At 42.5% G+C, this 17,384-nt stretch overlaps 1 protein-coding gene across 1 annotated transcript in view; it reads right to left on the minus strand.

Moving 5' to 3' along the window:
• Positions 1 to 17,384, minus strand: part of ST8SIA1 (ST8 alpha-N-acetyl-neuraminide alpha-2,8-sialyltransferase 1) — a 139,154-nt gene that overhangs the window by 97,214 nt on the left and 24,556 nt on the right. Inside the window, exon 2 of the mRNA XM_054203851.1 lies at positions 7,872 to 8,016. Coding sequence (XP_054059826.1) covers positions 7,872 to 8,016 — 145 coding nt within the window. The remainder of the gene's footprint in view (positions 1 to 7,871; positions 8,017 to 17,384) is intronic.

The following is a 17,384-nucleotide window of genomic DNA, read 5'->3' on the forward strand; positions in this document are numbered from 1 at the left end:
ACATAATCGGATGCCCTGCCCCACTCCAGCAAAATTTACATGAGCCATATCAAGAAACCAAACAACTGCATGAAAAATAGAAGTCTATAATATTTCATCAATTTATACTTGTTATTCTGCCAGGTGGTAAGTGCCAGGCATGAAATGCAACCAAACCTAAGCCTCAAATAAGCCAGTACTGGTACTAAGCCTGTCTTAGAAGTATCTCTTCAGAAAAGCTAACTACTGAATACAGCAAATTAATGTAATGCAATCTTATCACTGAATAATTCAAATATACAGTCACATATACAGTAAAAAGTCTATTAACTGAACAAGATGACTCTTAAAATTCATAAATAATAAGAAAGGCTAACAGGTGGTCAGGATATAAAGGATAAAGCTTTCTCAAGATTTAGACACTGACTTTCAAAGAAGCAAAGGTCTCCTTGCACCTGTAGGTGGAAGCCTTGGTATATAAACGAGTTCATTGCCAGAAAAAACCCTGCATGGAGAAAACCTCCTTTTAGCATCTTATCAGTTATATAAAGCTACAATAAAACAAACAAATCTATCTGTGTTGCCTTTGGGCAGCTGAGAACCAACTCTTATTTCTATTTTTATACCCTCAGACAGGCAGCTCGTATGCCCCGTAGTGGCTCCTAGCCATTAGAATTTCGCTCTTCCTATAGCTTAGCATCTGTGACCACTTCCTTTAATTATTCTTCTGCTTGCAGCATTTCTTGCTTACAAAGCAGCAACTTTATGTCCCTGTAAAGCAGATGAATAATGACTAAAAAGCCCATAAAATTCCCAAGGCACCTGTACAGCCTCTCTGGCCGTCTTTGCCCACACTGTCCACTTCCTCTTTGGGTTCAGAACAGCCTTTTTTGCTCCGTGCTTTACAACCCCACAGCGTAACATCTCTTTATCTGTAACTGACTTCCAGATATCATCAAAAACGTTACTTGAGGTCAAAAATTTCCGTGATGAAGCTAATAAGTAGAAACATGCACTAATGTGCGGTGCTGCGAGACCCTCCCTGCCTCTGCTAGCAGATGCCTTTGACAGTGTCCCCCGGCTCCCTGGGACAGCACACCACTGCCCTATCGCTCAGCCGTCCCCGTGTTTCCAGCCCTGCCGCGGCCTCTTCAGGCTCAGCGGATGCTCCACGTGCAGGCTCGCATTTTGCTAGTCGGTAACTGTACAGCCCTGGGTACCAACAGAAATTTAATAAGAGTGCTCTTTGAAGCACTTTCCAGATATAAGAATCATTCCAAGTTGCAACACCCTCATGGCTGAGTTATCGTCTTGAAAATACCCCATGTCTCAATGTCCCTGCTGTCTTAGGTGGCTCCACAACAATCCCACAGGGTTTTATACCTTTTTTTAGTACTGCTTAACAGCCAGAACAACACAGAAGCTGGACTACGTCTTCCACACCCTCATCTCCCCAAAATCCCAAACACGGGTGGGATTGATCTGTGGGGTTTTTTTAATGCCCAAGGGCATGAGGGTCTGTCTGGCAAAAGCACTGGTGTGTGCTGAGATCAGCTCTTGCGTTACCTAGGAAAGAGAGTGACTGATGCTCAGTCACTTTAGATTTGAAATAGAAATGTTGAGTTAGGGCAGCCATTCCTCTTCCTTTGCCGGAGGGCCAAACTGACACTTCACAGCCAGATCTACTCCGTCCCTTCCTCTCTGTTACATGCGGAAAGGTCAGTGTCTATTTATGTATTTGCACTGACTGAGATAAAGCCAATTTGGCGTGTGCATTATTGCAGATAAACTCCAGACAGTCAGGCTCACCAAAGGCAACCTGGCTAAGCAGCTTGGCTGAAGACATTTTAGCAAGCCCAGAGAGACCAAAGCACACATCCAACGATCAGCGGGGACAGAAGGCTGCTTGGTCTACTTTAACTCATCTCAACGAAAGCACGTTCCCCATCCTCTAGTTCATTACTTCAAACTATACACATTGCATCTCAGTCGTTTTAGCGTAAGTTTGATTTTCATGTTTGCATCTCGTCTATATGGAGTAGTTTCGGATGGACTATGGCTTTTGCTTAACTGACCAGATAGAACAGATGACGCCCTATTCCAGCTTTGCTAACAAGCTGCACAAAATGGCCCAATTACACGGTTCTTAATCAGTCGGTATGCAATCAAAGTGAAGGTAGGGATTTCACTTAACTAAATATTAAGACAGATTTTTGATCTCAAAGTAGCCAATGGCTAGAGATTATCCAGGACTGAAGGGAGGATTCGGGCTCCTGACCAATTTGTCAGGTCTCTACAGATGGTATTTCATATCCCAGTTTACGAAAGGCGCTGTATGATACAATTGCTTGAATAATTTAGAAGATCTCTTTTTAATTGCATTCCTAACATGCAGATGTCACTTCACAAGATATAACTACCTCTCCGCCTTTTAGTATACAATGTTTTCCATATTTGCAATAATTAATGTTTATTATATTTTTATTTTTAATACATATATGTAGCCCCAATCAAGAACATATTTTGCATGGGAGGGGGAGAAAAAAAAAAGCGAGAAAAAAAAGGAAGAGAAGAAAAGGGACAGCACCAAGAAATTCCCCCAAATCCTAATTAAATACCACTCAAAAGTAGTCAGGGATGTACTATTTAGACAGTAGAATTAATGGAAGTAAATACAAGAATCGCTCAGTAAATGTTAGGTCTGCAGGCATTTCATGCTTCTACACAAAACCTCAAGAAAAAAAATCAGGACGCACATGACACCAAGTATTTAAATGTATTTCTCCAAGCAGCTATTAATCACAGAACTTTACTGAAAACGGAGTACTTCAGTAAGTTAGATTGGTAGCAAAAATTAACAGAGCGCTTCCAAATTCAACACCAAAGGCAATAATTTCATGCCTCCTGGCAACACTGCAGTCCACCAAATAAATCCCACCCCCCTTCACTTCAGGTGGTTTCCCCTATTATACACCATTTTTGGATCACCTGCGTCTAAAATCGGTTCAAACAACACACAGCATTTGCCCTAAGCAAGTTAACATTCTCCTCTTAACGGGGTTCACATTCCTTAGACAGCTGTGGCTTCACGTTCCACCCCGCGTCTGCGCAGCAGCCGCGCTCCCACCCAACGCTTCCTGGCACTCGCTGCTCCTAGACCTCACCTTTCACTTGCCTCAAACTGCCATTTTCTTCCTCAGGGTGAGTAGGTTTTTCCTGTAACCCTCGTCATGCAAAAAGGGGAAAAGCCTGCAGACTCTACACCGAACTCCCTTTCCAAATCTGAATTATCTCCCTGAAATACTTGCAAATTATTCTATTAGCTGTGGGCTGTAACTGTAAGACCAGGGAATTCGCTTTGACACAGCACGAGTACCTGCATCAGAGGAGGACATGATGAAAGCTCTGGCCAAATGCGGAATGTTGTGAGCAACCAAGAAAAATTAAACGAGCTCCCAGAATCTAACGAGCACCCTGAATAAAAACCACAAATCGCATAGTACAATCGTAAAACCATTCACTGTTACCCAATACAAAAAATCAACTATTTGCCTAACAGCTAAATACTGGGGTGAGCAGGTTTTTTCCTCTAATGGTAAAGCAAGCCTGAAATTTGCTTTTGAAACATTGAGGAAGGAAAAGACAGGAAGGAGTGCAAAACTACTTCAGAAAACGTTTGAAACTGGGGCTTGATTTATTCCCTAACTCAAAGGCAGATGAGTGTCAGTTCACGTTTCTCTCACATGGTTTTGAGTTACATCCCAGCCACTCTGTGGTTACATCACATTTACTCATGGCGTCTAAAAATTACTGCAGCAACATATGGAAGAAACCAGGCTTCCACATTAGTCAGACAGTAAAGGGTGGAAAATGCTAGTCATGCCTTCTGTCGTGCCTCAACACAACACAACAGGACCAGAGCTGCATGGCTAAACCTCCAGGCTGAAAAGCAAGGAGGAGGGAGAAGTCCCCCATCAGGAATGGGACTCCTGAACGCTCACCAACACAAGGTTCCATTTTCTCTACGATAGTTGGACCACAGTGGAGAGGCAATACATTTCCAAGTCACCCATGGCCTTTAGCGGCCAACCTGAAACATGGCAGCCTGGCTGTTCAGAGGTTTATCCAACCATGCCGCTCATCTCGACTGCAGTAGGGTCTCCTCCATCTCTGAACTCTCGGTGCCCCCAGACACGTATCAAAGTTACTGGCTAACACTGAAACTTCAAGTCTACATGAAAAGCTTTAGAAAAGTGGTAGGTACACAGTAGGAATAACCTCTCGTTGTTAATGCTAAACCACACCTACAGTTATACGCAGACTCTACCCTTTTTGTCTCCGAAGAGTGGGAAATAAAGCTGCAGATCACAGCAAGTAATACAACAAAGCTGCTGTCAAGAAATGCCTGGTTTTAATTGAAATGACGCTCTCTTATCCGACAGCCCCAGGCAATGCCACCATAGTACGTGCTGGGAGATGAGACGTAAGTGGGGTGCCCGCCCTCACTGCATGCTAGGCCGTCTTCTGTGACGAGCCACCTCCTGCCCCGCGTCTTCTCCCGACTGCTAGCTATTGACAATGAGCCACTAGCAGTTCTTCTCCAGGATGGGAGAGATGGTGCAGTCTGTGTAATATTTAATCTCTGTTTCAAAAAAAAATTAATTCTAGAAATCAGGGGGGAAATGACACTGAGAGAGGCGGAGTGTAAGAGGAGCCACTTCCAGCTGCTGGAATTGTTAGTTCACGCAAAAGTCTGCGACTTCAAATTTTGTTCTCATAAACTGAAATGAAACACTGAATGACTATTTCCACATAAAAGCTTTTTTTCTTTGGCAAATTTCTGCCTTGGCCAATCAAAAACTTAAAAAAGAAGAAAAAAGGAGGAGGAATATAATCAAGCAAAATCTGAGAAAAAAAATAAAGCTAGCAACAGAGCTGATAAAAAAAAAACACAGTTGAAATATTACATTCAAAAAATGGTAAAATGAAATGTCGTAACACCACCAAAACCTTTTAACCTCTTCATTTCACAGAAAAATTGAAAAACCAATGAACTGGTACTAAATTTATGTTTTGATGAAATAGCATTTTTATTGGAAAAGCACTCCATCAGAATACGTTGAACCAGCTGTAAAAACTTTATCTACAGATTACTCAGAAGAAAAAATACTCTATTTAGTATTGTTCCCATTCGAAAATAAGTGACATTTTAAATATTAAGTTCTGGCATACTTACATTATTTCTGTATCTCTCCATTGATGCATAGCCAGCTTATTCTATGCCATAAAATATAGCAAGTTTCCTATTTAGTTCTGAGTTACTTTATCCTGTAAGTTAATAACTGGTTCAGGACTGAGAAATACTCTGCAAGCACAAAATGTCTTAAACCCATCAGATTGATGTGGATGATGCCTTTTATATTTATGACAGAGGAAATATTTTTTTTTATTATATCAACATAGCTGCGGCCCTTTACATTCCAGTTACGTCCTCTGAGCATTTCAGAGTATTACCCATATTTTATGAGCGGTTTTAAGCTTCTGGATACTTTTGAAAGGAATATTCATCTTCACAAAAATCACTTGCCGGTTGCTAGCAAGCTAATAGACACCATTCTTCAAAGTAGAAGCCTGAAAAATTCAGGCAAGTATTTTTCTTGAAACAAAGAGAGGTAAAAAAATACTTAGTTTAAGAATTTACTGCAAATAAATCTTCCGAAGCTTTTACGCCTAGCAGGATTTCATCTGATAAAGGTTTACGAAATTCCTCTGGGCAAAATACATAGGAATAACACACCAAGTTAAAGGCAGTGGTCCTTGCAAGAAAAGAGGGAGCAGCAGTGAGCAGCACTTGTTAGAAGGGAACTGCCCGTCAGTTCATTAAAGGAACAGCATTTCTGGCACCGGTCCTAGAGCTGCTTTCTAGCACTATTCTGGAGTTGGGACGTCATTAAAAAAAAATAATCAGCTTTTCCACCACCACCCTAGCCAGCCTCTTTGCAGCCTGCTTGGCAAGCTTAAGGGACCCCAGGGACACTGAAGTCCCAACTCCTTAGCTCATGTTGTCCCTCAGCAGTTTGTCTCTTCAGGGTTCCCCAGACCCTTGCTCCCGATCCAGCCATCTGATAAACTTTGGGGACAGGCTTGAGATCTTGGGAACCACCTGAGTTTCCAAGACCATGGCTCCTCTCTAACCAGCGTTCACCTCTCTGAAGGAGTCCATGCAGTTACTCTGCTCTCTTCTGTGAGAGGAGACAAGACACTGCTGTGGCCAGGGAGAGTGCTAGGTTTCAATCCAAAGAAAACCAAATCAGAAATCCCAAATCCACCACAAAATAGTCACCTCCCTGTGCCAGCCCAGGTGGGGCTTTTCTGAAATGTTGGAAAGGATGTACATATTTTGAGCAGTTGCTGCCAATATCGTTGCGTGGTATGAAGTTCACAGCTCTGCCAAGGATTTCAGTTTTCTCCAATAAATGGTGCGATATTGTAGCAACAAATCACACTAATCATCATAAAAAAGATTTACAGCTGCTACTCTGCCACGCGCCATAAACTCTACCAGTCTCGAAGGCAGGGAGAGAAATTCACTCCAGCTGGACAGCCCCTTCCCAGCCCTACTGCAGGAAAAAAAACACTCGCCGTGCACGTTTCAGCATCTACTTGTTTGCTGAGCTTGCAGGGACACAGAGGCTGGGGAGCAGAGGGAGGCAGAGGTCCATCAACCGGTTCATTGGAACAGGGGCAGCCGAGTGACAAGACAGCGGACCCGCAGCTTGAGCAAGACAGAGCTGTAACACCGCTCCTCCGGACCGTGTCTTAACACACAAAGTGGCTCTTCCCATCTCCTCTCCCCTACGCTTCAGTTTCCCCTCACTCCTTCTCCACTAAAAGAAACTCATTCGAAGTCGTAACTCTGTTGTTGAGATCTGGAAACTACTTTTTTAAAAAAAAAATAATAATGTTTTTGATGTTTTATTTGCAGGATGAGTTTAAGAAGTAAGAACTCTGCTACACATTTAACTGAAACAGCAACAAATGAAAAGCCCAGTGTGAATGACTCAACACTGAGAAGCTTAATAAATACCTATGCCTTTAATTTGAGAAATTAAAGTAACATGTAAACCAATCAATACGTCCAGACGTTTGGCTTTCTTTAAATGTATAGCCACATAAAATATCTCTCCTTCCACATACAAAATTCAATATAATAAACTCATTATTTAACATCAGTTCGTATATTAACTAAAAATACAAGGAGCCTAGATAAGTATTACAAATTCCCAGTGCTCTGAAACTATGCACTTAACCCAAAACACCCTTGCTGAACAACAACAAACCATTTCTAATATTCAAAAGACAGCAAACCATTTGTAATATTCAAAACACAGCAAGAATTGACAAAGTCAAGTTGTCGGCTTCTGTTATTGGGCTCACACTGGTTACCATCAATAAACTTAATTCATTTGGAAGTAATTTGGATACCTTCACGCAACACGCTGTCACATTTTAGCTAAACAGGACGGAAGGGAAGCAACCCTAGATGAGGGAAGATGCTCCTAGTGAGCACAATCACTGACTGAAATGTAGAAACCACCTTCTTAAAACAGCCAGCACTTATTTTAAAAATCAAGACAGGTGAGACAATCTCATCCCTTGTGCACATCCATACACCTGAAAAGTGGCCAAGGAAATATTAACATGCATACAAACGCTTTATAATTTTCAGAACATAGAAGGAAAAAAGCAGAGGAGATTGTTTTGTGCTGAGAAATGAAGATACAATTTCTTGACGAGCATTTAGCCAATTTATACTCACTGGTACACCATGTTACCATTTAGTGTATTAACTTATTAATACTTAAAGTGAAAAGAAAAAAAAGGTTACTAACCTGTGGGAAGAGAGAGTAAGTTGCATTGTCAATAGTGAAAGAATATAAAAATTCCCCATCAAACCAGAGGTTCTTTCCCATCGGGGAGTTCAGCTTTGTCATAGCAAAGAGCTGCCCGGGGTCGCAGCATTCTTCCAGCAGTTTCCTAGTGAAGGCAACCAAAAGAGAAAGAGACGCATTAATTAGAGCCTTGGCACGCCTTCTCTAAAGACCACCCCTCATCGCCGCTCTCAGATGCTCCAAAGCAGGCCGTTCATCTTCCCAGCCAGCAGATGAACCGTGGGTGACTCTTTTTTAACTTACGGAAGGGCCAGAAAGCCTGATTTTATTCCAGAAAATCTTAGAAACAGACAGTAAAAAAATTAAACCCCCATTCACTTTTGAGAAATAGAAATACAACCAAGACTCAGCAAGAGAAAGTCCGTCCTCTACAGCCAGTTCTAATAAATAAAAAAACCTGTTCTCCAACACATACAGAAATCAGAGAGGCCCTTTTGAAAATTAAATCTGAGGAATACGAAAATTCAGTAGGAAACCTTATTTGTGAAGAGTAGGCCTTCTAAAGCCCCACAGTTACATAACTTAAATATGGAAAAAAATTGACGTCTCTCTCCAGTAACTAAATATCCTTGTGCCACATACACAGCAGTATTAGAGCCTGCCTTCAACTGAAGTCCAGCTTGAGTCATTCCAGTATGAGAGAGATATATGTATATATGTAGTGGGTATTATACTTCTTGTTTCCTCGCTGAAACTGCCTAGCCTCTTCTACCTTCATTTCCCCAAAACAGTTATTACTCAGCTTGAGTAGAAATTTGAGAGCTGGCGAGGTGGTTGAAGGTTGCACTGAGCAAAAGAAAAAAAAAAAAACAAAAACACAGCAAATTCAGCAATTAATATCCTAAAATACAGAATGATTAAAAGCTCCAGATGTCTGTAGGCCAGGAATATCCTGTCTTTCTGAAGCCCGCACGGGAGTAGCTCTTTATAGGAAGGGCGATGCTTATATCAGTTTTTATATATAATAGATGTATGTAAAATATAGGCTGCAGAATTATGTCATTACAGTATATTAATATATTTATATTATTCTATACATTTCTTATTTATTTTAAAAGGAATCCTAAAGAGATTGACGCCATTTCCACTGGCTGCATAACAGTTGCAAATGGCAGGCAGAAAAACATCAGTTATTAGTGACCACTTAAATGTTTGATATAGCCGTTCTCCTTGGTGAAAGAGAAGATTTTATCCAAAAACCATCATGCCATTCACAGAAATACTTAAATTTTTTTAGCATCTTCCGAAGTTTTACAGCTACTTTTCTTCGCTAAAAATTGAAATTTAAAAAAAAAAAATAATCAATATTTTCCCCTATCAAAAATGGATTTTGCCATAAGTTAATAGTTTTCTGCAACCGTGTGAATACTATTTTCCATACATACTTCAACTGAAAATTTGATGAAAGCCGTAGAGTGGATTTGTTGCAATCTTAGCAGAAGAGGAAAGAGCTTGAAAATGTTGCATGGCAAAGAGAAAACCTAGGGGTGTCAGTGCTATTTGTTAGCTTTCCCCACTGGAGAAGTTCAGCGATTTGCTCTGGTTCAGCTCCAGGGCAGCGCTGCCCCCACCGATGGCCTGTGTCCCTGGGACACTTCCTTGGTGGAGGAAGGCTTTAAAGGACAGCGAGGACGTGAGCGTGGGGAAGTTGGACTGAGGGCAGGAGGTCCACCCCTCTCCTAAAACAGGTACCTGAGAGTAGCCTTTGCACATGACATGCAGGCAGATTAAATTGTTAAAAGGAAGGAAATTACACAAGGTAACTGGATATCACATTTTGTTGGAAGTCAAGAGTCAGCTTCCAGGAAGGGCCGCAAGGTAAGCTCTCCCCTTGTAATAGGCTGAGCAGCCCCTGTGTCCCCACAGCCAGCCAAAGAGGTGAGTGATTTTTACGAAGACTCAATCAGAAGCTTATGACAGGGTGCTCCATGACTTACGATTTCAACATTTTGTCCATTTGACCCCACAGCACTGCACAGCGTGATGCTCCATCACATACCCAGGCCTTACATTGTGAGGCTACTGGGCTCACAACCCCAAAGCATGCTGCTGCTCAGGCTGAAGTGCTCCGAGAACTAACTTGTTTCCGTGTGTTTTCCCCATGCACACCTGAACTCCTCCATTGGTATCCATACGTATTTCAGAAAAGATGTAAATCACTGTGCTCGGGTGCATGAGTCAACCCCGAATTAACGAAGGCTAGGACAAATCTTATGTCCAGTTCTAGACCCCACAATTCAAGAACGCCACAAACAGATTGGAGAGGGTCCAAAGGGAGGCCACGACAATGATCAAAGGGCTGGAAAACCTGCCCTGTGAGGAAGGACTTAAGAAGTTAGGTCTTCCTGAAGAAGACAAGACTTAGGGGGGACCTCATCACAGTTTTCCAATACTTGAAGGGCAGTTACAAAGAGGATGGAGGTTCTCTCTCCACAAGGAGCCACATGGCAATGGGTACAAGTTGCACTGGGAGAGGTTTCATCCTGATATAAAAAAGACATTTTTTACAGTGAGAACAATCATTCCCTAGAACAACTTCCCCAGGGATGCAGTGGAGTCCCCATTGCTGGAGGTTTTCAAGACACAATGGGACAAGGTGCTAGATAATCTCATCTAGGCCCCATTTCCTACAAACGGTTGGACCAGGTGATCGTTCAAGGTCCCTTTCCCACCTTGTCAGTTCTGTGATTCTGGAACCGTGTTCCCTCAGACTGCCCATTGCAGAACTGGTTTGTCTCCCTCAGCAATGTGCTAGCCAGAGTGGCAATTTCCATTCCTAGAAACACCAATGGGTCTACCTATACCCACCACAGAAAGGCTTCACATCATCCTCCTACTGATGCCCAAATAAGCCTTCATCACAGAACTGTGAAAATCAAACTAGAGGAAATTTTAAATCTCTTACCAAATAACCTTTGCAAAACAGTTTAAGACAGACATGGAATATTGTTCCAAGTAAAAGATTGGGAGCGGAGATTTTTCTGGCTGTCCACAAACTCCAGTTTGCAGCCTTTGGAAAATTATTTCCCTCTCTGTCAAGTGGAAAGAAAAGAATTTTTGCCTATCTTTCCCCTCCTTTTCTTTGTATTTTCTATCCCCATGGCAATTTTTTCAAGAAAGCATAAGGTAATCCAAAATCAGCTGGAGCCTCAACTCTATGTACAGTTGTTTCCTATACAACTGTATAACAAAATTAAAATTTCCAAGTGAAATCCTGCAACTCAGATCTTCTCTGGAAGTCTGGTCTGAGCAATATGCACAAAAATAACAGATAACTCAGTGGAAAAGTATCTAGGGAATGTTTTATGTTAATGAATCTTTCCTTAGCCAGGGTAAACTGATGAGCTAAGGAACCACTCTTTGTACGATTCCCCTCTCCCTCTCCCATCTATTAGACTAGACACATATACCTACTCTCTCCCCTCCCCAAAATGGCATTCTTCCAGTTCCCATTGAATCCTTCACTAATAAACCTATCATGAAAAGCAATAGGTGCCTCCTGGAAGATCTACAGATAGACAGGTCACTAGTTTAAGTACGCATCTGTATGTATTAGCACAGAAATCTTGTGCGCTCACATGCGCTTTCTGTCAGAAAAGAATAATTATTAGAAGTCTCACATTATTCAGTCTCTCTTTCTGATCCAAATCCCAAAATCACAAAGTGAGAAAAGCTCCGTAAGAAAACGTGCATTAAAAAGCAGAACGGATTCAAAGGCGAACCTAAAGCAGGGTACTTTGCAGGATCAAGGAGTCTGAACTGATTTGCTGAGCTTGATTAAAATATATAGCAAAAATGTTATGATAGAATTTGCAAAACTGCAGCAGCTTTTAGCCAAGGATTTCAATTCACTGCAAGCATTTCTTCGCCCACAGGACATAAATAATATGCCTTTGCCTCAAAGTTATCTCCAATTCAGAGGAGACCCGTGTATGAGAGGAATTAAACAACTTGAATATTGGTATAGAACTGAAATTCAATTGGTACTGAAAAGGCACTACGGGCCCTCAGATCTGAGAGCACTTAAGGGACAAATCCTTATTTGTGAGAGAAGCTGGAGAAAAGTTACTTTGAGAATCTCACTTCGGGCCTCTCGGATTTCATCTGGAATTGGGCACCAAGCAGGTCATTAACTACACGGCAGCATTAGCACCAAAGTGGCCCTGCACATTAACTCAAGCAGCAACCTGTGCAGGAGGCGGGAGCTGAGCAGCAGTTTTGAGGCGTTGGCTGTATCCCCACGCAGTACTTTGCTGAGGTTCTACCAGCAGACATTGCACATTGAAAGAAGGAGAGTGAAACGGTTGGTGCCAAGGAGCCTACATCCGCATTTCATGGGATTTACTGCAGACTAACTCTGGTCTCATTCCACAAAGAGCCTGTGAGTGGCTGTAGCACATTGGGTGCACTGCTGAAGCGCAGTAACTGGGGACAATCTTTCTTATGGAAGAGAGATAACTGCAGTAACTGGAACATCTCTCTTATGAAGAAAGGCTGAGGGATTTGGGTCTCTTTGGTCTGGAAAAAAGATGACTGAGGGGGAACTTTATCAACACTTACAAACACTTAAAGGGTGGGTGTCAGGGGGATGGGGTCAGGCTCTTTTCAGTAGTGCCCGGGGACAGCATAAGAGGTGATGGGCACGACCTTAAGCACAGGAAGTTCCATCTAAACATGAGGAAGAATTTCTTTCCTTTGAGGGTGGCAGAGCACTGGCACAGGCTGCCCAGAGAGGTGGTGGAGTCTCCATCTCTACAGACATTCCAAACCCGCCTGGACGCGTTCCTGTGCAACCTGCTCTAGGTGACCCTGCTCTGGCAGGGGGGTTGGACTAGATCATCTCCAGAGGTCCCTTCCAACCCTATGATTCTATGATTCTGTGACAATCAGATTTGCCTCAGAAGCCCACTTCTGATCACAGATGCACCCTCCTCGACCTAAAAGCAGAGAGGAAGCCAGAGCTCCTTGCAAAGTCTAAACCTAAATTCATACACAAAGTCAGTGAAAGAGCTTGCATAAAAATCCCAAACTACTTATTCTTCATCTTCAGTTAATGACCTTTGCAGTTTGATTTCAGTTTGCAGCCAGTTAATGCCTAATCTCACCCGGGTTTGACTTGAGTCCCAGGCAATAGTGACTCAGTACCTAGTTCAAACATCCCAAATTGCTTAAAACCAGCAAATAAAACACCTACAAGCAGAAATGGGCAATTCCACAGCATGGGTTGTCAGCCTGGTGGTTACAGCCCTTTACTATCTCTTCTCCACAGGTGGAGCAGGTCCTGCCTCCCCAGCACACCACCACTCCTCCAGCTCTCTTTGCCACGCCTGCCCTGTGATGCTGCGCTACATGAAGCGCATCAGCCCTACCAGCACTGTGCAAGGGAGGGGGAGCAAAATCCTTCCTCCCAAATTTTTCCTTTTAAACCTATGCAAGGGGGATGTAATATATCTGCGAGGAAAAGCTCAGGTTGATGGGGAGCCACTTGTCAGGGAGCAGCAACAGAAGAACAACTTCACAGAGGAAGACTGAAGGCTTAAGAGATGGGCAGAAGGTGCATGGCATGGCACAGCATATGGGGTGAGGGGCTAAGGGTCCCTGGTGAGCCTGGTCAGGGTTATTATGACCACCTGGTGCGCTGACACGGGAAACACTGCCGAGACCCCTTTTTCTGCCCTAAGAGGACAGCAGTTTTACAGCAAATCCCTTACGCACACTTGCTGAACTTTGCACTGAACGGGACCCCATCCAGGTCTGCAGAGCAGTGCCCCGTGAAGGATGAAGCTGCACGCACAGGACGGGGAGAGGACGGGAGGGGCTACAACTTGATGCTGCTCTGCAAGTGGCAGCAGTCCCCGGGCTCAACAAGGGCATTGCTTCAACCATTGCTCAAAAACGGTAACGCGAAACTTACTATTGCTGTTTCATTGCAGTTTGGCTTTAATGGCAGCATTAAAATAATGACTGAGGTTCAGGTTCAAGTCTGAGATAAAAATAACTGGTCAAACCAATTGCTTTAGTGAGACTGCTCAGCTGCCTGGATTTAGCTGGTATCATGCTAGCCCACATCCGGTGACTACGAAATGGAGCCAGGAGCTGACAGCACAAGACTGCAGCATTCGGTCTGACATAAACCTCCTTTTCTTTACATTGCAGTTCATGTTCGCCTCAACTTCCCATGTTTTGCTTTGGGATCAAATGAATCTGAACCCTCAGATAAAAAAAAAAATGAATCTGCCTCTGGAGTTTCAGCTGGTGTCAACCCAAAACCAACAGATCTTTGCTCACAACCAGTGATTTGTGAAACTGATGAAATCCAGAGTACGGGTGGTCACTTGGGTTCGTTAGGGAAGATTTCAACAGCTCCATTTCGGTGCAATTGCTTAATTGCTTCCATCTACATATCCCCCAGTAGAGGCAGGAGGACCTAACAACAGTCTCATGGACTCCTCAACTAAATCAACACCTATTTCCCAGAACATGCACGCTTAAGGGACCCTGGGTTATAATATCGATCGTGGCTCTGAAACACAACTCCACTATGAGTCTCAAAATCTAATCCTGAAATTCTCTGAATTAGGTCTTCAGCATAATGGTTCCATAAGATTAATACATCCACATGTCCTTGCAGGAAGTTTTGGTGGCAAAGGAGAAATGCAATTGTTGCTTAACGGTTAAAATCTTGTCTTTAACAAATTTACACCCCATGTAGAGTTTGAATTTTTGGCACTTCAGGTTTTTTCTGACTTTTTTAATTACTTTTCCCCCCCTCCAACTACAGGGACAAAATGAGGTCTCTGTTATTACCCATGCATCCCATGTCCAAGGACAAAGCACATTTAACTGATTAACTATTTAGCACTCTTTTTGCTGCCAATGCTTCCCAGGATGGGGACATCCATCTGTAACTGCAACTTGCACTCCGGTTTGCTAAATGTGAGATTTCACATATGGCTCTATTGAAAATTAGGAAGCTTAGCAGGAAACCCAGGCTGCTTTGTCTCCTGGGCTTGTCCCCTGGATCAGTTGCTGCCCTGCTCCTTTTCTCATCTGAAAAATTTATCAACGATATTTTAATGTTGTCTTGCAGATCACCGATTAAAAGAGATGCAGAGGATCAAGAATTAATCTGAGCGAGTTCACACCTGGACGCATCCTGAACTCATCCATCCAATGACCATCACCATGCAGGAACATACAAAAAATTCTAGCCCCGTATCCAATCTCCAACAGCAGGCAGCAGCTCATGCTTATAGCTATAAGAGAGTCCTCTCATGTAGCCACATAATGGCTATACTTGTGGCCATTTTTTGCTCCAAGCTGGCAGCCTGAGAATTTTATGGCTCTACAGAAGGCTAGAGAAGCCATTCAATAACAGTAAAATCACTGATTAAATTACAATCAGCATGGTCAGATAAGCTTGTAGCTTAGCTGCAGTTGGCATTTGGCTTTTGAACATTCTGTGAAAACATCGTTAGTTGGGTTTGGTCACACACATTGAATTTTTCTTTCCCAAAGAGCTAAATACAGTATTTGTAACTGGGGGTTGGCTGGAAGAAGTCACTGAGGCTTTACGGTTTTCGTGGTGTTTGAAGTACCTTACTATTCAAGGGGTTCAAGGCATGCTAGCCTGCACTTTGGCAGGGCACAGGACAGCGAGCATAAGGAAACTTCTCTTACCAGGGCAGATATCACACACATCAAACTCTTACTTCAAACACCCAAGTGCCCCAGTACCAAAGCTGTGGACAGAGCAGGAGTAACCACCATGAATTTACAAGGGAGATGGAGGGAAGAGGCTGTCGCCTTTCTGCTACCACCAAATGCTAAGGGATGCACTGGATGAACTGCAAGTCACGCAACACGGAGCCACGCGGTCTTTCTCCTTCACATCAAAACCAAAACCGGCTTCAGCCTTGTCAAGTATTTTGGCACCACTTTTCTCTATAGCCAACTCCGCCCCACCCGAGAGGAAATTTAAAACTACCCTCAGCACAACTATTCAGGAATACGATCTTAAAATCGCCCTCCTCCTAAGAACGTCATGGGCAAGTACCAAAAGAATAAGAGAACAGCCAATGCAAATGCTCTTGATATTCACAAAAGCATACCACATTGGGTTTTGGGGAAAGCAGTGCTAGTTTAAGCTCTAAGTAAAATTAAGACCTTTGCCAAAAACACCATCTAAATACATTGCTCTGCACAGGTTCGTTTCCGAAAATCCCCCAGTTACCTAAGCTTGAAGAATAGGTCTAAATGCAATGAAAAAGAAATATGAACAAGAGCGGACACCGCAGAGCAGAACAGAGAGATAATCTGATCTACTTCCCAGGCAAGCTTTCTGCAATATGATAAGATTTTATGAAGACTAAAGTCATGACAGTTTTTCTCCTCACATTTAATATTATATTGTTTCATGTTAGGAAATTTTCAGCCTATTTCGGTGCCCCCTGCAGCAATTCCTGGTACCTGGACTTTACAAGGATCATGTAATATTTCCCCCACCTTCCTCAAGAGAGGAAAGATATCAGGATAATAAAAAGGTCACAGGCAGAAGCAAATCAGGTACTAAACTGCCTGGTGCTGCGACCTGCATGAAAGGAAAGAAGCTGCAGAGACCACAGATACTTCTCAGAATAAGGACAGTTCATGAAAACCACCTTCATTAGCTTAGCAGTAGAGCTGTATGTGACTTTATACAGTGAGTAAGAAATTTTAACTATAAACCATTGGATAATTTGCTACAAATTGCCAGATTAATAGTTTGGGAGGAAAATTATGAAATCAAGCACTTCTATCTTTTCTGCATCATCAGTATCTTTTCCTTTAGGACTTTCTTCCAGGTCTTTCTGAGGTACCCAAAAGGGAAACAAAATATTTTATTTAACCTGAGAGTATTGAATCTTTGGATTTTCACTATTTACTTTAAAAATCACTGAACAAATCATTTGGTGCCACGCACGTAGTATAGGAGTTTGCAGTTCTGTTTTCCAGTCTGCAACAGAAATATAAAACTGTTTTTTCCTCCTGTGTGTTGGGCTACCCTACCCTTGCTACGGGGGCCCAGTACAAACCAACCCTGCTGCCTTGCAGTAGGCAAAATCTGAGCTGTCAGACAGAAATGTTCAGAGTTATCATGGAAAATATTTTGGTTTTTTTTTCCTCTACCCTCCTTTCAAACAAACAAAAATAGACTTAGTGCTTCAAATTTCAATGATCTTAAGTCTTTTACTCATTTCCAGAAGACGGCAGTAGCAACGGTACTACATGGCACACCTTGTAATTCCCCAAACGTGCCTACATTCTATTCTCTTAAAATTGAACTGTGGCTCAGACGAATCTCTGAATCTTAAAATGATTTTGGATTAGTTAATCTCTATCAGATTGTCCTTTGGATTTAAACTCAAATTTCAGATAGTGTGATAAAGATATGCAGTTACTTTAGTTGATTAT

The sequence above is a fragment of the Rissa tridactyla genome, chromosome 1 (genome assembly GCF_028500815.1).
Source record: "Rissa tridactyla isolate bRisTri1 chromosome 1, bRisTri1.patW.cur.20221130, whole genome shotgun sequence".
NCBI classification, from domain to species: domain Eukaryota; kingdom Metazoa; phylum Chordata; class Aves; order Charadriiformes; family Laridae; genus Rissa; species Rissa tridactyla.